Source organism: Blennius ocellaris (assembly GCF_963422515.1).
Source record: "Blennius ocellaris genome assembly, chromosome: 7".
In the NCBI taxonomy this organism is placed as follows: domain Eukaryota; kingdom Metazoa; phylum Chordata; class Actinopteri; order Blenniiformes; family Blenniidae; genus Blennius; species Blennius ocellaris.
Window position 1 is genome coordinate 16,173,115 of NC_137656.1, and position 23,761 is coordinate 16,196,875.

Here is a 23,761-nt window from a genome sequence, read left to right on the forward strand (position 1 = left end):
ATTCATTAAACATTCTTCGGATATCTGCAGATGCCAGCTGAGGAGTTCTGCTTTCTTGTGTTTCTAAAGAGGAATGTGTGAACCTGCAAAATAACTTAGGGGGGGGGGGGGGGGCTGGGGCAAAAAAAATAAAAATCCAAAAATGATTCGCAAGAAAACTGCTTTTAAAGAACTAAAACTCCTGATAAATTAAAAAGAAAAAAGGAGGATGTAAGAATAAACATGTGAAACGTCAAGCATCTAGCTTTGCCAAGCAAAGACTCAAAGCCTGTATAAGTACAAAGACTCTGGAGATTTATGTGTTCGTTAGCAACCATCAGTTGTTCTATTGTTCACTCTGCGTTTTAAAGCCTGTCCATAATGTAGCTTGACATCTCTTGTCTATTGTATTGTGCTAGATATCATTGCTGTGATGTTTTATTTATATTTATAAAAGGCAGCTGGAGAAAATGACTATCAATCTTTTGCTCTCTATATATATTTGAATGTTGTTTTGCCACAGAAAAGCTTTCTTTTGACTGCATTTACCCACTTTCTTCCAAAATAGAACTGTGCCAACACATCCGGGTTTTAAACATTATTCTTCTACACTCTGTGATTAACGTGTCAAGAGGTCAGATGTACATTATGTTCATTAACACGATCATAATAAAAGTCAAATGGGTCAATGAAAGAAGCTTCTTTACATTCAAATGCCATGAATAGATTTTTTTTTATTATTATTATTAATGAACAGCCCGTAGCAAATTAGAAGACACAGAAAAGAGTTTATATACATTCAAATGAAATGTTGTGGCTGAGGTCTCTGATGATCCAGTCAGAGGTCAGGCGAATCAAGACATTATGTGAGGGGCAAAAAATGTGAAACCCTCATGAAACCTGAGTTGAAAAAGCTTCCACTTCAAACAGAAACATAACTTTAAGTATTAATATACTCAAATCAAAGCACTCCATCCAGTGTTACATCATATTGTGTCATTTGCACTGGAGACGTCTTTGGCAGGTGCAACATAAATAAGAAGACCAAAATTGGAAATCATAAAGATGAGCTGAACGGACAGTGCAACTGATCGTCTTCAGTCAATATACAATTATGAAAAGTGGATTCGGACTCGTGCAATAACTTTGTCATTTTCTTTTTATGTCGAGTCTGATCATTGAGATGACCAGTTGTCTGAGCTTATTTTTCATACAAATTACATTCCAACGTAATAATACTCATAATGTAATATTGAACAAACGTGACAACGAGCTCCCGAACCCCAATCAAGTCGGAATAAGTAGAGCAAGGCATATACTGACACTGCAGCACAGACAAATGTGCACTGAAGTGAAAGCTTGTGGATCAGAGAAGTATCTCTGGATGAACAAGCAAACATGGTGGAAAGACCACTGTGCAGAGCAAAGCTGGTGACAAACAAATCAATTAGCTTTGTATTTTGTTGTTTTTTTTAACACAAAAGCGGTTCAGTACCTATACCCCGACCATACAAAATCAACTAAAGTAGTGTTATTTTTTAACATAGTTCTCTTTAATAGTCCCAGAGCTTAAGTGTTGCTGGTGCTGTCCATCGTCGCCAGCAGATGGGTCAGCTTGGCTCTCTGAGACGGAGTGATGTTCTGGCTCATATGGATGATGCAGTCCATGGCCACGTCAGGGTTGGCCTCCACCAAGCTAAAAACAAGAAGGGATATGACACTAAGTTTCATCTGTTTTATGTCAGTTATGCCCGAGGTGAAAATGCACAAACAAGTTTACATGAACATTTGATGAGGCATCTGAAACGGTCAGATCTTTGCAGTTGTGAAGTTTTTGCTTGAGGTGAGGTGAGTGGTGCAAGAAACAAGTCAGTTTTGTTTGCTACCATATGCAAAAAAGACAAAAAAATAATAATGTTCCATCATAAGCACAGTGAGTAAACAAAATAGAATGCTTCCAATTCATTGTTTTAATTGAACAAATGTGTTAAAGAAGATGCCAAACCATGCATCCAGACGAGCCTAATAATGGGAGTGTATTAATATACATCAACTTTTGAGGATAAAACCCATATGTAAACCAATAATGATCCATAAAATGAATGTACGTGTCTGCATACCTGCGAATGTGTTTCAGAGCATTTTCCCGTTTCAAGTACTTGATGTTCTCTCGGATGGCTGATTTCATTCCATCCTCAGTGGACAAATGTTTCTCCAGCCATTCAACTACTGCTTGGTTGTTGTCCCAAAGGTAAGCCTATAAAGTAAATGGACGGCTGATGAGTTTTTAACGGAACTTCCAGTGTGGACATTTGCAACCGTCAACAATATAACATCAAACTATGATTACATTTACAGACAATGGGCCAATTGCAGTTTTGGAAACGGTAACCTTTGCCTTTGTTTACCTTGACAGTTCCCTCCGTTTCAACAAACCATCGTCTCAGCATTGACTGCATGTGCCCGTCACTGAGATCCCTGTTGGCCTGTAAAATCTCACATTTCACCACCTGCTCCAACAAGAGGCGACGCAAACGCCAGTAGAAGAAAGTCCTCACATTTTTCCAGTCCAAGATATCCTTTTCAGAGGATGAAAGAACATGATGCAGCAAGTTACGCTTGTTTAATCCAATGATATGTTGATGAAATGCACACTTACAGTGATGACACCTTTCTCCTGCATCCTGCCAGGTGTGTCGTGGAGATCTGCAAACTGCACTGCCACCTGGTGGTAGATTGGTAGCAGGAACTCCTCCCTGGCTTTAAGCTTCAGCTCAAGCTCTTTGCACTGTTTTTCAGACCGCTCTGGTGAGGCTGGTGAAAGAAGGAGGGATAGAATTCAAAACAACAGATAAATAAAAATTAAATACAGCTCAGTTGCTTTGAGAGAGAAAATGCCTTTACCAAGCTGCTCAACCAGCCCAGCGTACACAGAGTCTAGTCTTCTCATGGTCTTCAGCAGGTCTTTCCTCCTGAACTTTATCTCCACTGTACCCTCGGCCTCGAGCACGCCACCTCTGGACAGAAACAAACCCACATGAATGGCATTTCACTCCAGGTGAAGCACCTCAAAGTGGAAATCGAAGAAATCATCTCTGCTTTGTGTACCTGCTCTCTCTGTCAGCATACATCTCCATACACAGCGGATTAATGGTGGGGTCTATCACCACCCAGGATCCCCCTCTAAGCTCAGCGTGTGGTGGGATGTACACTAGCACCGGCTGGCGGAAACCACGCAGGGCGTCCACAATATAAGCCCCAAACTTCAGGATCTGGTCATACATATCTGGAAGGGGAAAAAAAGAACACCATTACTCTTTTACGTCATTTCATATCCACTTCAAACCAATAAAATATTTGACAGTTATTTTGATATTAATTTGACCATGTTCAAATTAAAACACATGTTTGTTTTTTTTTAAATCATAGTGTCCTTGGTCTGATTTCAAAGTAATAGTGTGACTGCCCTGTCTGGACTGTGCCTGAGACGATCTCTTTCCAGACATTGCATTATTCATCATTACCCTTCATTCCCCCCGAGAAGCCCCTCCAGTTGGCAAACACTATGAGGGGCAGACGTTCACGGTTGAAATCGCAAATCGCCTGAGCCGTTTTAAAGGCTGAATCTGGAAACCACACCTGGCCGGCCTGCTGCAGGACCTGACATGAATAAACAAAGACATGAAACCCTCCCCGCAAGTTCGACTCACAGAATTTTGGATTCAAAACAAACTCAAAGAGTGATTTACTTACTTTGGCGTCTGAATCCAGGTTGGCTGGATCTGCTGGCACAGTGAACTCAACTGTGCGTGTTTCAACAGCAATGACCCCGAGGGGGATCCCTCCTAACCTGCATTCGTTCAACAGCATTAGCGTGGATCCCGCTGTGTTTGTATCTTTCAAAGTATTTACAAAACTTTTCATGAAGTTCAAATTGAGAGGAAAAGTGATTCACCTTGCTCTACCCACAACCACAGTCTGAGCCCAGGATCCCATGATCTCCATGAAGGAGCCGTGATCAAAGAATCCACTCTGCCAGGAACCTTTCACAGCTGGCGGCACAAAGGTGACTTATTTATTCTTTTTCTTTAAAAAAAAAAAAAAAATCAAGCAACTAAATGACAGTCATTTCAAGTTTTAGATATTGCAACTTACTGGGATGAGGTCTGCCTGCGAGCATCCAGCGGGGGTCATATGGTGCTTTAGAGGGAATGAAATCTATCTCTCTGTCGACTGGATCAGTCGTTGCTACAATAGGCACAGGGGAGTGTTTGTTCTGGGAAGAAACAAAAAACATAAACTCAAACTACATTTACTAAAATTCCCACATGGAAAATGTACATCGAATGCAGTTCACATATTTTAAAATAACCTTTGGCATGTAAGAGAGCCACTGCAGGATAGTGAAGACACCCTCAAAGTCATCTGGAACAGTTGTGTGTGTGACTCCATTGTTGTGCATTATTTGGACTCCTCCAAGCTGGTTGTTGGACGTGTAGACCTCCCTGCCCAGAACCTGCACACAGAATAAGGAGCTTAATGACCTGAAGTCCACGCTTGCGCATTTATTGTGACGAAAATGGTTAGATTTCAAGTTGAAAGCTTATATACAACTGTATTACTATGAAATCAAAATCCTGAAAGTCATACATCCACAAAACTGAGATGAAACCAACAAACCTTGTTGAGAGCACTGGAGCCGGTCAGGATAATGTGAGAGTTCTCCACCTGTATCACTCGTTGTCCCAGTCGCACCAGATAAGCTCCGATTCCAATAGCGCGACACGTCACCTGCAAGAGTACAAACATGCTTATGATGAGAAAATAGAAAAAAAATCAAATAAAACACATCGGGAACTTCCCTCAAATCAATACACTCACCATACTGATTGTGACAATCTCCTCGTAGGCCTGAGACGACTCTCCTGCAATGGTGCCTGAGCCTCGCAGGTTCTCAACACCAAGACCTTCATCCTTCCCAATGATGTCAGTGATGATGTACCTGAGAGGGTTGAGCACAGAAACAAATACGAGTGATGCACAATTTTTGCACAGTATTTCAACAGTTACATATGGAAGTCAAATTTTCAAGAAAAAGCAAAAAAAGACATTATGGAGGCAGATTATTGAGACCTTATGGAAACAAACACAGTACCTGGACTCTCCCCCCTCTTCTACATGTTGACAGTGAACAGAATTGGTGGCACTGATTCGAGTGTAGTCTTGTGGTGTCAGGTAGAGGTATTTGAACCCCTATGGCAGTAAATGGAAATGACGCATTACACATTGAAACTTCACAAATGTCTGTTTCCCAAAAATGTAAATAAAATGAGAATTGTTGCTTTCATGGGCTACCTTGTAGGGATCAGCAGGGTCAATCCAGGCCACCTGGAACATGTGTTTCACCTCTTCGGCGAGCCCAATGCGAGCTCCGCTGTTGGCCGCAATGTAAATGCGAGGGATGCCCTCAGCCCGAGCCAGCTCAGACGCCCTCAGGTACAACTCATCCTCCTGAGGGCCAAATGAGCCGATCATGTAGGTAATGTCGTTACAGATGAAAATGATGTCTCTGCCATTTGGGTACTCTGGAGTCTTCATCTTCATCCTGAAAGCAACTATTCCAACCTGGAAAAGCATTGCAACCGTTGGTATCATATCACAAAATGAAATACACAGACATACTTGGGGTTATTGCAAATGTTCATGAAAGCAACTAACGTCATTGTCTCCAGGCAGGCGGTTCATCTGCACCAGTCGTCCTTGTGAGTCCAGAACAAGCTCTGTGCATATCAGCACATCATTGGGACATTTGCCCTGTGGACCCCACAGCTTGAACAAAGCCTACAAAGTGGATTGGCAGTGACTTTAGACCACAAACAAAGACAATCCAATGCTCATACATTTCTCATAAAGTGAGTAAACAGCACCTGTCTGAACATTTCAGGGAAGTCATAAACATATGTCGTGCCCAGAGTCTGAGCCTGAAAGCGTTTAGCCTGCAGCAGGTCTTTTGTGACGTAGGGAGTGTTGATCAGCATCCCCTGCAGCGGTCCCTGCTTGTCTCCATATGACTGGAACATGATCTACAAAGAAAGACACAAGAAACCAAGAAAAAGCAATGACAAAGCAAACCATCTGAACAAATCCCCTTGCCATTTAACATCATATATCTGCTTTGGTTAGTTCCACTGAAACATTCACTCTACTATGCTCACCTGGCCAGATCCTGGATCAGTGACCTCTTTAGAAAGACTGATGTCCAGATAATAGCCAGATTCGTTGGTGAGAAACAGGCGGATAGGAATGGCATTTCCAGTTGGTGTCAGGCGGATGTTGATCTTCAGCTCAGCCTGCAAGACCCGCAGCTTCCAAAGACGACTGCCGTATCGCATCACCATCGAGCGGACAGACTCCTCTATCTAGTAACCCAAAGATCAGGATTAGGATATAAAAAGAAGACAGAACAGCGAATCTACTAAATATGGGGTGTGAAGTCCTGATGAGTCTTTGGATGGAACTCGAAATGTTGACGAAAAGTGACAAAATATTCTGCATTATCTATATATTATGTATAACTAATGATATATTCAAAAAAAAATTACATTTCCTTGTGCAAAATTCCATACGTTTAATAACTTTATGGTCCTCTGAGACAGAATGTTTTGCAGTGAAGAGCTCTTGCTGCGCACAGACCTTCGAGGGGTCCATGATGACAGTGGGGACAAAGTTGAGGAAGATGTGATTGCAGTCCGTGCGGACGTTGGTGTTACTGAAGGCCACCTCCAGCTCATCCATGGCTTCCAACAAGAGGCGCTCTCCTTCATTTTGAAGGTACTCAAAGGATGCTTCCTGGATTTGTACAAAGATTGCTCAGTAAAGTGCATGTCATTCGAAATGTTAGCAACATGTAATTTCTGGTGTATATGACACAAATGAGGTTTTTTTATGTTTCAGAAAACAATGCATCTAAAAAAAACTAAAAAGAACTAAAAAACGACACACACACAAAAGTACAAGTATGCTGACAGATCTGGGCATTACATGACCTGTAGGACATGTGCAGCCCTTTGGCCCTTTGTCATAAAATATATATGACACAAATTCTTTGCTTTTACTTGGGTTTTTTTCTGTTTCTCTTTTCTGTATTACAAATTACCATTAGTATATTTATTGCTGGATGGAACATTCAACAAATGTAAGAATTGAATTGATGCAACTCAATAACATTAGGAAGCGTGTTCTTATTGAGCAAAACCTTCCAGCCCCAGTTCTTCTCTTGGCTCCCTGTAAAATTAAGTACCCACCCCTGACCGAGGAGTCCCTCCTCTCACCTTTGTGATGAGATCCGAGTGGCGAATGATTGCTCGGATGAAGAAGCGGTAATCCGTAACTTCGGCACCCTCCTCAACGCGAGCGGCGCCCAGGTAGAGGTGCATCTTGTGATTGGCACAGGGAACAGCCGTCAGGTCAAAGTTCCTCATTCTGTTGAGCTCCAGCTGAAACGCTAAGGCCGGCTCCAGATTACGATAAATGCGATCCTCCTGGAACTGAACAGTGGAATTGCAGTGGTCACCATCTCACCAGACAGCAGCTCATTAACTGAATCAAGGATATGGCAAACTTACCCCGTCTCTGGCTCTGAAGGTGAAGAATTTGGGAAATTCTCTCTGTTCACAAAAAACAAAATATGAATAAGAAATATATTTGCCTGTTAATATACTTCTTTTCTTATGTATTTATGTATCAGACACATTCCTGGTGTTGCCTTTAGCTTGCATAACAAAATTAAAAAGTTGAAAAGGATAGCAATTTCTTTTTAGTCATTAGTTTAATTAAACATTTTTAGAACAAACCAATACCAAAATATAATTTATAGTGAAATATAACAGCATAACCGCCACGTGTATAAACCATTTGAAGAAGCGCTTAATATCACAGCTGTTCATTTATGGCCTTTTGACAGATGATATTGTTTGTGTTTTCACGTATGGCGTACATATTTATGATTTATTCAACATAAGCAAGATCACCTTCTGTGCAATCAAAAATGTGATTCTCCGGATTCCGTACTCGAACAGGACTGCTTTCTGTTTAAACAAAAACATTTATTTTTATAGCCATCCTAAAAATCATAAAACAAAAACGAATTAAACATTACCATGATGATAAACGTCTTAATTTGACTGACCTTCGACTGGGCAAAGGCAGTGAGGGCCGTGACCAGTTCGTCATCATCTTCTGTGTCTGCTGCTTTTATGGACACGTTGATGATGTGGATTGGGTTCTCCCTGGTATTCTGTAGGACACAGAGGAGGAGTTAGTGGCTGCAGAGACATGGATGAAAACACAGTTGTTTTTTTTTTCAAGCTGGAGCTCACACCTTGAAATTCTCCTCTTCATATAGACTGGAGCAGGACTCTGAGAACGGCGAACTCTCCAAGAGAGGTTCGGCAAAACTGGACAGAACTTCATCAAAATCCCTGACAAACAAATATTAAATTTTTTTATATTTTTTTTAAACATTCCTTGTTCCCATGAAAACGGGAACATTTGAATATGAGAATAAGGAAGTCGATTTTAACCTTCTGAAATTGTCAAAACATTGGAAAGCCACCATGGCCCCCAAGCGCTGGCAGGGCGGAGACAAGGCTCCCTCCAGGAAGAGTTCGCTGCCGTGCCGCCTGATTTTGAACTGGCCTGATGCACATACAGGAAGTCTAAACAAAAGAAACCAAATATAATCCCCTCAGTGATAAATACAAACACATAACACACACACACGGAGTATTGCAGGTTTTTTTGTTTGTTTGTTTTTTAATCATACCAAGGAGCAATTAAAGCAAATTTCCAAGTCCCTTGACAATTGCAAAAAATAATATATACAATATAGATATTCCCAGCATGACATCCACTTCAGGTACAGCCAGCATAATGTCACTGTGTTACAAGTCTGCGTAGTCTTAGGTCAGGTTCAGGATAAACTGGATACCAAAAGTAGGAATCTGAAGAATTTGCAACATAAAATGACGATAATATAAATGCGGTTTACACCGTCTCTGCTGCCTGCTCATCCTGAGTGTCAATATCATCATTATGTGCACTTGTACAGTCTGGTGTGTTTCAGTATAACAACGCTAACTGTGATTCTATGTATACTTATCATTTTCAGTTTTTATGCATGAAAAACATCCAGATAATCCAATACATAGAACAACAGCCAATGTGAAGTCATAGTCAACAAGTACTAAAGCCCAAGTCAAATATAAAGTGAGAAATCAGTCATGGATTGGCTGCCCGCCACAGTGATTGATACATTTTTCATTTAATAGAAAGACACGTGGAAGAATTGTTACGATATTTGATTGAGAAATGTGCATTGAGATTCACTATCTGAAGCTGGGCAATACAGGCGATACCAGCAGCAATCAATGAAATTGTTGGCTTGACATTCTTCAGACGAACATGAAATAGCAAGAGGGCATACCTCTGAAAAGAAACAGAATGTGCTTTACATGTTGGAAAAAGCAGCAGCAAAAGGAATAAAGAGTAGCTCAGGTTTAAAAAGTGAATTATGGAGAACTTGTTAGTCCTTGTACAAATATACGAATCTTGATGGCAGGAACAAAGCAACACGGTGCATCTGGCATGCATTGCTGAAAACATACACACCATCAGGTGCTTTGGCTGGTTGGGAGGAGCTTTACTCTACCTGTTCAGAGTAGGGCTGCTCCCTCTGAAATAAGACGATTGACAGGTGAATATTAGCAGGGAATGATCAAACTGTACATCTACCGCTAGGTACGATTAGGTTAACACACGCTGCAAGATGCTATGCACAATCAAATTAATTTCAAGAGGGAGAAAACGATCGGCACTCCAAGTTAGCCAGGAGCAGTTCCAGCAGCAGTTCAGAGGCCCACGTCCACCTGCAGCACCGGTTATTTTATTAATTCATCCTTGGTTAGCTTGAATATCTTCATAAAGAAATCTATGCAGTGTGGCAGACCGGTAAGTGTTGATAGAGTGAAGCATTTATCATTAAATGTGTGATTTGTTCAGTGAAACTAAACTCCTGATCAGTGGGAGTCCATATTGTCATTATCACAAATTAGATGTTCAACTGAAAACGTTTTGCAGCCTGTGATGCGCTGCTGAGGAGATATTTGATCTAATATGATATATGGCCCTAACCCAGACGTCACTCCAGAATTAAACAACACCGTTATTCATCTGTGCGACGAGTCTGCTCTGGAAGAAGGTCAGTTACCTGTTTGGATGTGACGAGGGCAACATGAACTGAAAGTCCACAGCGCACGTCCCATCCTGCAGCTGGTGGTGCTGGATGCTATTCAGCTCATAAGCAATGTACCCTCTGCGAACATAGACCTGAAATAGACCAATGAAAAGTCAATCATCAGTAAATTATACAGAAATGCATTTAAAAAGCCAAATCCCTGCATCCAAGAGCCGACAAAACATACCTCCAAGGCCGCCATGCAAACAACTTGATTGGAGTGGTAGAAGAAATTAGGCAAAACGTCAAAAATTGAGGTTTCAGAGAGAATGAGTTTCTGTGCCAAAAAAAGATTAAAAAACAATGTATGTTATTTATCAGATACACTGCTGTAATAATCATTTTCATGAAGAAAATTTCTGTATATGAATCAAACCTTCAAGTTTTCTGGGCAAAACTGGTGGCCGTACATGTCAATGGCTGATAGGAAGATGGACTCCACTTGGTTGTGTCTCAGCTCATATGATGGCAAGTGAGAGGCTATCAAAACCTATGGAATATTTACAAAAACATTATTTATCCATCTTATATCCAACTTGGGGTCATGGGTCCACGGAGCCAATCCCAGCTCACAATGAACTAATGCAGGCTACACCATCAACGTTTCACTGCAGAAAACCAATTTAGAGTCACTAAATAACCTCAAATATGTTTTGGGAATGTGGGAGTAAACCAGAGTAGAGAAAATGCATCGAGAGAGAGAAAATACAAACTCTGCACAACATTACAGCTCGTCATACCTGTCTGGCTCGTAAGGCCACCTTCGAGTTCTCCATCTTGCTGAGCTGTGTGAGTTCATTCAGAATGGCCATCAGCTCATCTGCCAGAGTGGGATCCCGTCCACACAGCTGGTCCTACACAAAGTCAAAAACATGTGCTGCATAGCTATTCATATCCCAAAGTCTTCATTATGGAAAGATTACAAACGAGCTTGTGATGAAAGCCTTACTATGAGCATTATGACCAGGATGTTCTTCTTCGCGACTTGCGCATGGGAAAAGATGTAGTCGAGCACAGGACTCATATTTGGTTTGTGCTGCTCTCGCAGGTTGATAACACACTTGTCATAGTGAGCTGATAGAGAAAACAGTTCAGGTAGTTCAGCCGTTACCTAACTGCTGTCACTAAAGACAATATCCGACCAAAGGCCATTGACGTTACCTTGTTGAAACTGGATTTCGACCTGCAGGTAATGCTTCAGCAAGTCAAGCACCACAGATTTCATATAACCACGGATTCCACTGCGGTATCTGACACAAACACAAGTTCATCGTAACGTAGCAAAAAAATCTCCCATATTCAATATAGCAGCTGCACAGTCTGACGAGGATTAAAAAAAAGTACTCACCTCTGCACCAGCTGTACAATACTCTGAGTGTTCATGAAGAAAACCTCTCGGTCAGATTTCCTCTGCAGAGTCGCTGCATGGCTGTCCAGAATGTTGGCAACCTGCAACCAAGAGACACCTATGCTACCGAGTGCAATGTGATACACGCACAGTTCAAAGCAGATCATTTGCTTGATGTGGATTTTTACCCTTTGGCTGGGGAATTGGCAGAGGACAGAGGTGATGTTGCTGGCGTACTGAGCCATGACTTTACGGATGTCTTTCTCAACGCTCGGTGGAATGCGACCAGCCACACTGGTCATGATCTCCTGGAGCTCCAAAAGTGGCAGTGAGGGGTCCCTGAGAGTTTTCATGAGGGTGGCCACCCACTGTTTCAGCTACACCAACCAACATGCAAACAAAAATGTGCTCATTCAATCAAAGTCTGAGGTCTGATACAGCCCGCAATGACCCCCCCCCCCAAAAGCTAAAATGCACCACATACGTGAAGTTAATTTCCCATTTGTAATTTAGGAATCTACAGAAGCAAAAGGCGGTACCTTAGTGCTGTAGTAAGGCTCTTCAAGACAATACCCATCCATCACTTTGATTAGGTTTTCCAGCACACTGTGGAACACCTGGTGAAGCTTTTCACCAACCATTGGCAATGGCTGCTGCGGTGGCAACGTGGCAGTGTTCAGTTCCACCTACAAAAAAAAAAGAGAAATTGGGATAATTGAAGGAAAAAAAACAGAAAAATCTTTGGAAATTTCTGTCTTCCAGCCCAAATAAAATAATACAATCTGGTCAAAATTAATCATTCAACAGTGCCTTGTCAAGATGTGATTACAATATTGCAAGGATTCTAAATTATATCTTTGCAAGATAAATAGCTTACTTTGTGCACACTGCTGGGGTCATCCAAGTCCAAATGAGCCATAATGCAGCCGGACTCTAGAACTGCCCCGGGCCTCTTGACAAAGTGGATACAACCAGACTGGTGTACAGTCAGAGTCATCACCATCTTCATCACCTGCATTAACAAACAAATTAGAATTGACATGCATATGTTAGGTAAGAGGACAAGACTACAGATGCAACCAATGATAACTCATCACAATCACCTCAATCTCTGCAAACATCTCTCCTGCAAAAACATGGCCCCCATCCTCCACTATGTACTGCAGCAGTTTGCCAGCAGAGGGCGACCTCAGGACCGTGGGATCTTTCTCTTTCTCAAACACGCAGGTCTTGTTGCCAACAGTGATGCGGTAGCTGTTCGGTTAAATAAAGCAAGAAATTGTTCAATCAAGAGCAGCGAAAAGAAACAAAAAAACCCTGCAATGTCACAATTTGCACAGCCTTGCCTGTCGACTTCCTCCTTCATGTAAGTGGTATGGCTGCAGCCGTCATAGCACAGCAGGAGGCCTCCATCACTCAACCTGTGGACATCTATTTCGATGTTGGAGCAATTCATCATGATGACATATGTTGTCGGGGATTGTCGAGCTACCTGCAAGCAGCAGCAGCAATTAAAGAAGGCAAAAACAGAGTTGACCAAAGAATGATAAGAGAGCAAAATGAATACCTTCAGGCAGAATTTGACTCCCTCATAAATCAGGTCCACGCTGACAGAGTTGAGCAGACTGGCAGCAGGCAGTACCTGCCCTCTACGGACGCAAAACAAATATTGTCGTAAACATAAATCATGTGACGTGAACTGAATAGGATTTGATTGTAGCGTCTGACCTTTCCAGTGAATGAAGATAGTTGGACATGCTCTTTCTGAAGCTCGCATCAGCGACATGCAGAGCTCCACAGACGACGCCCAGCATGGTATCTGGTCTCTCTGCCTACAGAAAGAACACATGCTGTCATGACAAAGTCATGCTGTCAGTAATGGCAATGAACATATGTATTGAGTAACCTACTTGCACTTTCTCTGCAATGAGATGGTCCAGCCAACTTGTGTCAATGTCATTGTTTCTGAAGCTTTCCGTTTCCAGAAGTTTAATGAGATATTCAACCGTGGTCCTGAAGTCTCCTCGAATGGACAGTTCCTTCATAGCCACTACCATGTTCCTGAAGGACACATCAAATACATTGAGATAAACCCACTTCCTATTATTGTACAAAACAAAATCACATTGTGACAGATAATACCATCTGTGTCTTTTGCCCTGAGGAGGAAAAAAAACAAAACAGCAATAGGATAACTTCTAGAGAACAATAAAGAAAAACAGGCTTACGAAATGGCTTCTTCACGATTCTCGCCCCACGAGAAACAATGTCCAAACTGGGAATCGGCAAACTCGTGAAGGCCTCCAGTTGCCCCTACACTGAAATACCCCCACACGTTTTTACTGCTGCGGAAGTTGAGCTCCTGCACAGTACCGGAGCTGGGTTTGAATCCCTGCGAGTGAGCACAAGGACGACCGGTCAGGATGCGAACGTTAGACGATGTTGCACTTTAAGTGTCACATAAAATAAAGTTTTACCTCATCTGGGTTTTCACTCGTGATCCGAGCAGCGATGACATGTCCTCTAGGACTTGGCACACAGTCTGGACTGTCAAAGTTGATGATGGTGTCACCCCATGGACTCTCTCCATAAAGCATCCGAATGTCCTTAATTCTATGAAGTGGGACTCCCATTGCAATCTATAAAGAACAATTTAAACAGGGTAGAGTTTGAGTACCTGTAGCGCACATCCATCAATCTTTATTACCGCTTTATAAGCTTATGGTTAAAAGGCCGCTGGAGCTGATCCCAGCTGGCATTGGGTGAAGGTAAACTACACCATGGATACGTCTCTAGTCCTATTACAAGGCAAACACATATCTTAAACACACATTCACATATACAGGCAATTTAGGATCACCAACTGACTCGATATCATAAGAAAAACCACACACAAGGAGAACATACAAAATCAACATAAAAAAGGCCAAATCTGGACTAAAACATTTATATATTCTCACAATGAGGAATAACCATGTAAGGTGTACAATGCAGGAGCAGAACTCCGCTTGCTTCTGTATATATCTGAGGCTTCAGACGTACCTGAAGTTGGGCAGCTGGTAAGTTTACATCTCCAATCATCTCTGTGCAGGGATGTTCCACCTGAAGACGAGGATTCAACTCCAGGAAATGGAAACTTCCGTCCTCAGAGAAGAGATATTCCACAGTCCCTGCACTCACGTAGCCCACCATCTTGGCCAGTCGCACAGCGTACTACATCAAGAAAAGATGACTGATGGTTTCTTGTGCTGAATAACCTTAAAAAAATAAATCAGCGTCGTGACCTAAACTGACCTGTTCCATGTGTTCGAATGTCGAGGAAGCAGCAATGGTTGCAGGAGCTTCCTCGATGATCTTCTGGTGCCGCCTCTGGATGGAACAGTCTCGTCCAAACAGAGAGATTGCGTTTCCATACTCATCGGCCAGTATCTGCACCTCCAGATGCCTTGCGTGCTGAGCCAGCTGCATGATGAAGATGGGTGAGCCAGGTACCTCCGTCTGAACCTGAAGGACGACATCACGGCACGAGGGAGGTCGTAATTACAGGGCAAATAATGTGAGGCTTCAGTTTGCGTGTTGTAAAGAAGTAAACCTGTCTGAAGGAGCTCGGGAAATCCTCAGAACTTTCAACCTTTCGGATACCCTTTCCACCTCCACCTTCAGAGGCCTTGATGACAACTGGATAACCAATAATTCCAGCTGCCTGTAAACAAACAACACACCATATGTGTATATATATAGGTACACGTAAAGAAACATTTGGTTGGTGCTCCTTTGGCATTAATGGCCAAGTATTCAGTGCATAGAAATTAACATAAATTTCAGAAGCCTGACATTCTTGTTGAAGATGTTCTTAATTTTTTTTTTATTATTGATTTTATGTAACATTCTATTACAAAAAAAAACAAGCAAGCTGAGGATCCTTACCTCCAGTCCATCGTCGACATGACGAACACAGCCCTTTCTGTAGACGTCTGGAGGAACACTGATAATATTGCCCAGTCTTTGGTCCTCTTCAGACCAGTCCACTCTCAGACCTGGAGCACAAGGATAAAACAAATAAGAACAAACACGAGCAAATCTGATGGAGTCAGTCCACGACACACGAGCAAAACATGATGTAGCAACAGCAAATATATCCCAATATATATATTATTGCCCTCATATACACCTGCCATTAAAATGTGTGCCATTAAAAAGACAGTGCTGAATGTTTAGTGTTACAATATTAAGAATCACCTTTGTAACAAGGTGTTTAGTTGATTTTTTAACTATTTATCCATCACCTATGTTTTTATGTTTCCTATGTCAGTCATGGGCTGCAGTGACTCGTCATCCATATTCTCTCTGGCCAAAAAAAACATTCCCCAAAATTGATCTTATTAATTTTGGGGAATGTTATGTGATCGTAGGATAATGGTTATTTTAAAGAGTCGGCAATTGCAATTTCTGTTTGCAATGCTCAATGATGTTTATCTTAGGGTAGAAAAACGAAATGGATGAATGTTGGATCAACAGAGTCATCTCATTTGTTCTTTCTTAAATTCACAGCCATATCTTATAGAAGTGCTCTATCAATTTTTTTGTCACTGTAGATTTTTGGGGGCTTTTCCTCTGCCAAAGTTACTTATCCTTGACATATAGTTACTGTACATGTTCTTACGCTCATATATGTGGAATGGACAGTGTGTGTGTGTGTGTGTTTCTTATTATTGTGTAAACATGTGTTACACTGTTTTATGAAAAAGCTATATAATTAAAGATTAGCTGATTGACACTCAACCTCATAGAAGTATGATTCAGATAAATGGAATTGTTTTTCTACATAAAACAAGGGCCATCATAACTTTATTCCCCTGCTTTCTAAACTAAAACCGCTGTGTATCAGTCTTCTGAGAATAAATTCAGAAGTGTAACAATGCATACATTGGCATTGGAAGCTGAACAAGCAGGGGGGGAAAAACTATGAGATCTCATGAGATTTGAGTTTAGAGTAGCAATGACAGCAGGTTTTCAATACTTTTGTTTATAAAGGATAAGTTCAAAGGCATTAAAAATGTTCCAAGTTAAATATAGAATGGTTGCACAACAAAACAGAAATTGGAGAATATGTTTCAAATGGCAAAAAAACTAAAAATAAGCAAAAAAATGACATAAAATTTTAAAGTGAAAAGAATTCAGATTAAACATTTTTAAGTAATGTGGAACATCTGATTTGTGTTGAAGCATCATGTGAACTCGCGGGACACGTAATAAATCCCATTTTTAAATGTAATTAGACGGTGACTGCCATATCTGAATGCAGTCTAGATAGGAGTCCCACTGTGATAGGAAGGGAGTCGAGAGTGCGATGCGTCACCTGATCCGCTCCATGGTAGTGTGGGAATGTCTGCACTCTGTGCCACGATGGAAGAGGCCACCTTATCTCCCAGTGCCCACATGGCCTTACTGGACGGCCCTGAGAGAAACAGCCAGTCACAATACACAACACTGCCTGACGCAGTTTCAAGAAATGTTGGAAATGTTCAAAGGGAAAAGTTTTCAATTAGCTCTTTGTACCCATGAACGATATCCCAGCTTTGTCCAGCAGCTCAGGCAGTTTGGGATTTTCGGATGCATGGCCCCAACCAGCCCATACAGCCTGTTGAGACGGACCTTTTTAGGTAACTTATTAACAATTAGACAAGGTCAAAGTTGAAAGGTGTAAATCAGTGTCATGTAGTTAATCTGAACGGTACCTGCACTGGGATTCTTTTCGCTATGTCTAAAATCAGCTCTACATTAGCATAGTTGTTATTGTTGGTTCCACCATGCACAGGCACATATTGGTCTGCCATCTTTATGTATTCTGTTGGGGAGGGGGGAGAAGAATGTGTAATAAACACAACAGGCTACATGATCAAACAGTCCAGTTAAGACACACAAAAAAGCAGACCTGCATTCGCTTTCAAGTCTTCGGGAGTCACCATGACCACAAACCGGATGGTCCTCTCATTGCGAAACATTTCATAGGACCAGCGACGGATAGAGCGCATACATTTGACTGCAGCGATGCCATTATTAGCTATCAGCACCTGCAAAAACAAACAGAAAACAGGGGAGTAGCGACTTGCTTTGCAACTTATGTGCCATCATTATTCAAAAAAAAAAAAAAAAAAAAAAAGCAAATTACTTACTTTTTCTATGACGCGGCTGCCACCGAATCGTGTGACAAACTCAGCAGGAGAGGCCACAGTGAAGTCTCTGTGTAGATCCATTTTTCTATGTTCACGTCCAGTTTTCACCAGGTGGGGACCGGACATGCTAGGCCTGGAGAGGAGAGTTCGTGGTTATCTCAAGGCGCAGCAAAACACCTGGGAATATTCTGCTCAGAGAAGTAGAAATAATCCCATAAACTGAAGGCTACATATCCAGTTTCTGAAGTCTCAGAAACCCCAGCAGGCAGCAATCAAGCAGCGATCAGACTGCAGAGCTTCACCCGAGCTGATTACCGTGCAATATTTTCGATCAGCTTGTTCTCAAAGATAACTAGAACGGCATTACAGCGCTGGAAATAAAAAGCAAAAGTCAAAGTTCAATGTATTGTTGCAACAAGGGCGAACAGACTGTAGACCAGCCCATCTGTATCTGACCTACTATCAAAAATAATGTTGAGACCGACTGTACCTTCAGTGCAACTTCCAGCTGCTCCTGAATACCATTTATATATAGCAGCTGCACTCAATCAAATGAGGGGCGTCAACAATACATTTGACTAAAGAAAATGCTCCAGTATTTAATGTATGGCTCGTCTACCATAAAAGGCTCTATTGTTTGCCAATAACTTCTTTTTAATGAATTATAATGAATAATTGGAAATAATCTGCAGTCTGCATGATCCTGAAGAAAGTGGCCATTAAGTCTTAAGTTCAAAGTACATTCACCAGATTATCTGAATCTGTGAATACTAATAGCCTTCAGCAGCCCGGGACAGTGGCAAATCCTAAAGATCAAATAAAGTTTTTTTCTATTTTGTTCTATAGGAGTAAAAGCCAAAGTAAACGAAAGCTCCTCTTTTACAAAACTACAACACTATACTTGAATACAAGTATCAATACTGTTCCTTTGTAAGACTTGTTGATTTTTGTTTTGACAGGTAAGATAAGAAATCCCATAAACAACACCCACAGTAAAACGTACCAAACAAGATGAAAACGTGGTTTGCAAAACCTAAAATACCATCCGAACAATTCAGTTACATACCATTATTATCATCAGACTCAGGTCTCTTTCATTCCAAGCTTGTAGCTTCACAGAAATCCTGCTCCTCGTTCAGATATGTGCAGAGAAACACCCAGTGGCTTCACTGTAATTCTGTCCCAGCTGACATGAACTTTAAACTTCACTCTTGTACTGTTCTGCGCACTCAGGAAACACAATCTCTTATTGAACTAGTTTCTGATTGCTTCTTTTCCAAGTCCAGAGTCATCCTTTTTTTCTTTTCTTTTTTTCCTTTCCCTCCAGATATGAACCACTACAAGGGGGGAGGGTTCAAGTTGAGGAGACGTCTCTGCAGGCTCCTGACACAAATATGAAGCATGGCTTGAAGTTTAAAAAGAAATCCTTTGTGCTAAAACATGTTAACTCATGATTTGAACTGCTGCACGATGACAAAGTTATTCTGCCGTGTTTCAAACATCCCTCCTCCGAAGGCTTTTTTTCCCTTTCTTCTTTTCTTCATATTTCCTCAAACAGACATGTGCCAAGGCGCGCTGTGAACAGTTACATAACAACAGCATAGTCACATCAGCTTCCTTTTCACAAAACCTATGCGGAGGTCACTACTTCAGTCTGTGTAAAATGAAGAAACATTAGTTTCTGGTGCTCGAACCTAAACACCAGAGCTGTCTGCTTTCAGACACTGCAGCCGGAATATCCCGTTACAAAGAGTGATATCAGATTTCTTGGAGGACTCACCTCAGGAGATATGGGAATAAGTTGAGAGTTGGACTGTTTCTTCCTTCCATTTGCAGCCCACTTTAGTGTGCCTTTAGGCTCAGTAGTAGTACAAAAAAAAAAAAAAAAAAAAAAAAGTGGGTTGAATCTCTAAAACCAAAACAAAGAGTGGCCTGCAAACCATTTCCTCACGAGTGCTTCCTCCCTTCTCCCCTCCCACATCTGCAGCAAAACATCCACACATCCCCTTCTTGACAGAGAGCTGGCTGCTCTTTACGGGCATAAACAAAACCGAGAACAACCCCAGGACAAAACGTACTCCACACAAGGAAAGCAATCTGGATCCAATGTCTTGGATACCAGATCTGGTTTTCCATTAAACACAAACCAATAATGAAAGGGAAAAAAAAACAAACAAACAAAGGGACTATAACAATCTTACCTTTCTCTCCTCCATGTTTTGGTCCCACGAGCTCACAAACGTTTTGAACAAATCGGCAAAACTCAAGGATGTCAAGCCTAACGGTCCTCTGTTTACATTAAATAACGCGTCTCCCCGTTATCATATCTCAAACCACAACGGTTAAAAAAAAACTTGACATTCAGTCTATGCCAAGAAAAAAAGATTTGTAAAAAGTTGTTTTGGGTTTTTTTAATTAAGATTTGTGTAGGACTGCTGTGTTGCAATCGAGAGTCACACTACCACCAGTGTTCAAAGTCAGTTGTCGAAGGCTCTTGTTCCAATAATAGGTGCAGAGACGGCATGCAACAATAACACCATCAGCTTGGCCTGGTCAGGTGACCGCACGCAGCACGCAGATAACCACGAATGTTAATTTATTTGATAAACCCTGTGCAGAACTAAAGAAACAAAATACACCAATCGGCCGTAACGTTACGACCGCTGGCAGATCAATACAAACCCGACTCACCATAAAAACAGCTATGTACCATTTACATGCTTTACATGCTGCATTAAAAAAAAAAAAAAAAGTATTATACAGACCTACATATTTCACAAATCCCTGCTTTAGAATTATTTAAATTTGATATATGTCTCATTGGACTTCAGCACAATTTTGGCTCCATGTTATCGAGTACCACTATCCTTGTATATGATCTATAATTTTCAAACTAGAGGTTCCCTAAATATGACTTACTAAAACATTTGGGCCTTCGTTAGAAAACTTGCTCCAGTTTTGCGAGGATAGTTTTTCACAGTTTATGATATTTATAAGATAAATTCCTCTTTCACATTTCAGATGGTTTTCCAAAGTAAAAGAGGGAAAACATTCCAGCAGCAGCACTCCAACTATGCTCAGTTGTCCCACAAAACATTGGAGGGGTGATTGATGCAACGTCATTCAGTTGGTTATGTTATGGCTGATGGGTTTGCTTCGTTTTACAGATCTGATACGAAACTGACTGAATGAAAGAAGAAAAGCCTTACTTCAGCCGTGAGGTCTTTGAGTCCGTGGAGGGAACCTGCTGTGGGAAGCATGAAGCAGTGGAGGTCGTTGGCTGAGATGTGCCACTTGGAGGTTTTGTGACGAGAGGCTCCTCATCTGAAGAGTTGTCCTCTGACGCTCCAAGGATGAATTTGAGTCGTTCCCTGAGCATTGGTGTGTTGGCGCGAGAAGGTTTCTGGGTGGTCCGAGGGAGCGACGGCTGACCTGAGCTGACCTCACACGAGGCCTGACAAGGACGAGACTCCATTGTTTTGACTGCAACACCTGCAGGCTCACTGTGACCCTTTGGACTGTGCTCTGATGGAGAATGCGCATCTGCATGAGGGGAAGCTTGCAGTGGCTCATTCTCACTGGCTGTATCGGGATCGCAATCAGTTGGACATTTCTCCCCTTTCACTGGCATTGCTGTCGTCTTATAAATCCTCCACAGTATCCACAAGGTCCAGAGGACGGATCCACAAACTGTCAACAGGAGCATTCACAGACATCCTCCGCGACTGCAACAAGAAAAAAGAACATTCATATATGAGATCACAGCATTTTTAATCCAACGTGGGACGACTGACAACTCACAAAAACATATGTACTTACTATTAAAATGTCATAAAACTGAGAGAAACAGATATATGTTTAAAATGTTTCTGTTGGTTTCAACTTCAGATATTTACGCTGGCCTGATAGCCATTAGCTCATATGGATGCTAACTGGGTAGGTCAGGTGGCTACATCACTGTGTGACACACTGAGCAGGGATTGGGAACTTTGTAGGTTGCCCAACTTTAGTTGGCAAAGATAATATTAAATATATCACTTCATCAAAACATTGTTGTAAACAGGGAGAAACAATCACATTCAGTTATCAGAATTACTTTTAAAATGCCCGGAGGAAATTCTTGTAACAATAGCTCCACATCCGAAACAACACAGAATGAATAAACTCGAAGTTGAAGCATCACATTTTTTTTTTTTATTATACGTTAGGGTATACAGGGTAGAGCTCAGCAGTGTAGCATAGCAGAGTGAGGTTAACAGGGAAGCACAACAAACACTCCTTACAAGGAGGAGTGATGGAGTCTTATTGCCACAGGAATGAAGAATCTTCGGCGGCGCTCCGTTATGGAATGAGTCTGTTGCTGAAGGTGCGCCTGCTGATAGACCAAGACATCAAGAGGCAATTTACAAACACCTATTTGCCAAAAAAGCAATGGTCTACATAACATTTATGTCTTAAAACATTGACATTCAGAGGAAATTATCATTTAGAAGTGCAGCTACGGTCTCCTTGGAACATTCCTGCGAGCCAGCCCAACGCTATCTTGAAACTGTGTTTGTGTACGAGGCCAGTCTGAAGACGCCAAGTGGTCTAAAGCCCTCAGTCCTGAGGCAGTTGAGCGTAATATTAGACAGAAAACAAAGGGCACACTCAAAAGCAATTAAGTCGATGATCTCAGTAAACATTCTTCAGCTGTAGAGCCACATTGGTTTCTCTTCTTACGAGTCCTATTTCTCTGTATAGATGTGTAGGTTTTTTCTGAGCCAGCGTTTCCTCAGCCCGGCTCCCATAAACAGCCTGTGTGGAACAGCTGACATGAGAGCCGAGTGTGGCTGCAGCATGTGGGGTAAAGGTCAATACTGAGGGCGGTGAAGGAGATTTGGGATAAAGCGGGATGCAAAATCCACACATTTGCCAGTGAACAACAAAACTAAACGAGAACAATCGTATGATGGCACGGCATTTGGGTGAAATGAGGATGAACCGGATGTCAGAGCCAAATGACAAATTCAAAACAGGGTTTGTTGACATGCTGTACATCTAAAGGGAGCAGGCAAGGAGGCAGTTTGTGCCTCTGAAGTCACTTTGCCTTTAAAGCTGGACAGAAAAGGCTGAGCTGTCACTTTCCAGAAGAAGCAGATTATCTGGGGGATCTGTTTGTGAGACAAATGTTATCACGGAGCTGATTAAAAACCACTTAAAGTGTATTAGTATCTCTCATGATTCAAATGCAAACAAGGGCCATTTAGCTAATTGTACTTGGAGACAATATAGTAAACGTTGGGATGGCTTTACCTCGGTGTTGACCTCTGCTGTCAGTCAAGTGTACACAAAAAGTCACCTATTAATGAACCTTATCAGCTACAGAAACACTAAAATAGACCAATAGCCTCACCATGTCTCTCACAAACATGACGGGAACGCAAAACTGGGGAAGTCCACATCCTATTTGAAGATGAACCTTCTTTTTCAAGAACAAAGCACGAGGTTAATTTTTTGCGCCACAAAATGGTTAAAACAAGTTTTCACGTCGTTGCTGACAAGTACAAACTAGACATTTCCACTCACCGCTGCAGAGAACAGCTCCAGCTCTGCTGTTTTTTCTCCTGTCACTGATTATTGTTCATAACTTTAAACTACCAGGAGGCCTTTTTTTTTGTATCGTATTTGTTTTGTTTTCATTTCTTTTATTTAATTTGACTGTGGTCATAAATCAGCGGACACGATCAAATAAAAAAAAGTGGAAAGCACCGCTAAGAATTGACTTGCTCTTGTCGACCTCCTCTGCAAGGAAATGTCAAACCCAGCCGCGGAGCAGCAACACTGCCAGACCCCCTCCAGCAGTCCACGGGGGGAGGAAACATGCCTGACACACTGGAGACGCGTTCTAGTGGACGGAGGGGGCGGAGACAATCTGCAAGCTCCTCCCAGAAGAAGAAGAAGAAAAAAAAGGACATCCTTCAA

At 41.7% G+C, this 23,761-nt stretch overlaps 1 protein-coding gene across 1 annotated transcript; it reads right to left on the reverse strand.

The window, feature by feature from the left end:
• Positions 1-702: 702 nt before the first annotated feature.
• On the reverse strand, positions 703-23,571 carry acacb (acetyl-CoA carboxylase beta). The gene is made up of 55 exons (XM_080499606.1): positions 23,366-23,571; positions 22,081-22,172; positions 21,007-21,522; positions 17,798-17,930; positions 17,557-17,695; positions 17,360-17,469; positions 17,181-17,262; positions 16,981-17,079; positions 15,549-15,658; positions 15,214-15,324; positions 14,916-15,125; positions 14,664-14,834; positions 14,099-14,260; positions 13,850-14,013; positions 13,532-13,682; positions 13,350-13,453; positions 13,189-13,270; positions 12,968-13,113; positions 12,725-12,875; positions 12,499-12,633; positions 12,161-12,307; positions 11,810-11,998; positions 11,622-11,722; positions 11,435-11,523; positions 11,223-11,347; positions 11,014-11,127; positions 10,650-10,763; positions 10,461-10,550; positions 10,247-10,365; positions 9,689-9,712; positions 8,562-8,696; positions 8,360-8,459; positions 8,168-8,275; positions 8,010-8,066; positions 7,605-7,646; positions 7,311-7,526; positions 6,673-6,828; positions 6,195-6,398; positions 5,907-6,062; positions 5,698-5,820; positions 5,335-5,604; positions 5,135-5,232; positions 4,861-4,981; positions 4,660-4,770; positions 4,352-4,495; positions 4,135-4,255; positions 3,935-4,031; positions 3,733-3,829; positions 3,504-3,639; positions 3,088-3,265; positions 2,884-2,996; positions 2,639-2,793; positions 2,388-2,558; positions 2,100-2,236; positions 703-1,675 (listed from the first exon to the last, which is right to left on the reverse strand). Exons 3-55 carry the CDS (start codon positions 21,501-21,503, stop codon positions 1,549-1,551), a joined length of 7,242 nt encoding a protein of 2,413 aa, XP_080355732.1. The 5' UTR covers positions 21,504-21,522; positions 22,081-22,172; positions 23,366-23,571; the 3' UTR covers positions 703-1,548.
• Between the last annotated feature and the right edge of the window lie 190 nt (positions 23,572-23,761).

What these genes read in the sequence shown, in the direction of transcription:
- acacb (XM_080499606.1), bottom strand. Translation starts at nt 21,503, where the DNA reads ATGCTCCTGTTGACAGTTTGTGGATCCGTCCTCTGGACCTTGTGGATA. An exon ending in TCATTGCAGAGAAAGTGCAA is followed by an intron (nt 13,454 to 13,531) that starts GTAGGTTACTCA and finishes TTCTTTCTGTAG; the next exon opens with GCAGAGAGACCAGATACCAT. An exon ending in TATGCTGACAGAGAGAGCAG is followed by an intron (nt 2,997 to 3,087) that starts GTACACAAAGCA and finishes GTTTCTGTCCAG; the next exon opens with AGGTGGCGTGCTCGAGGCCG.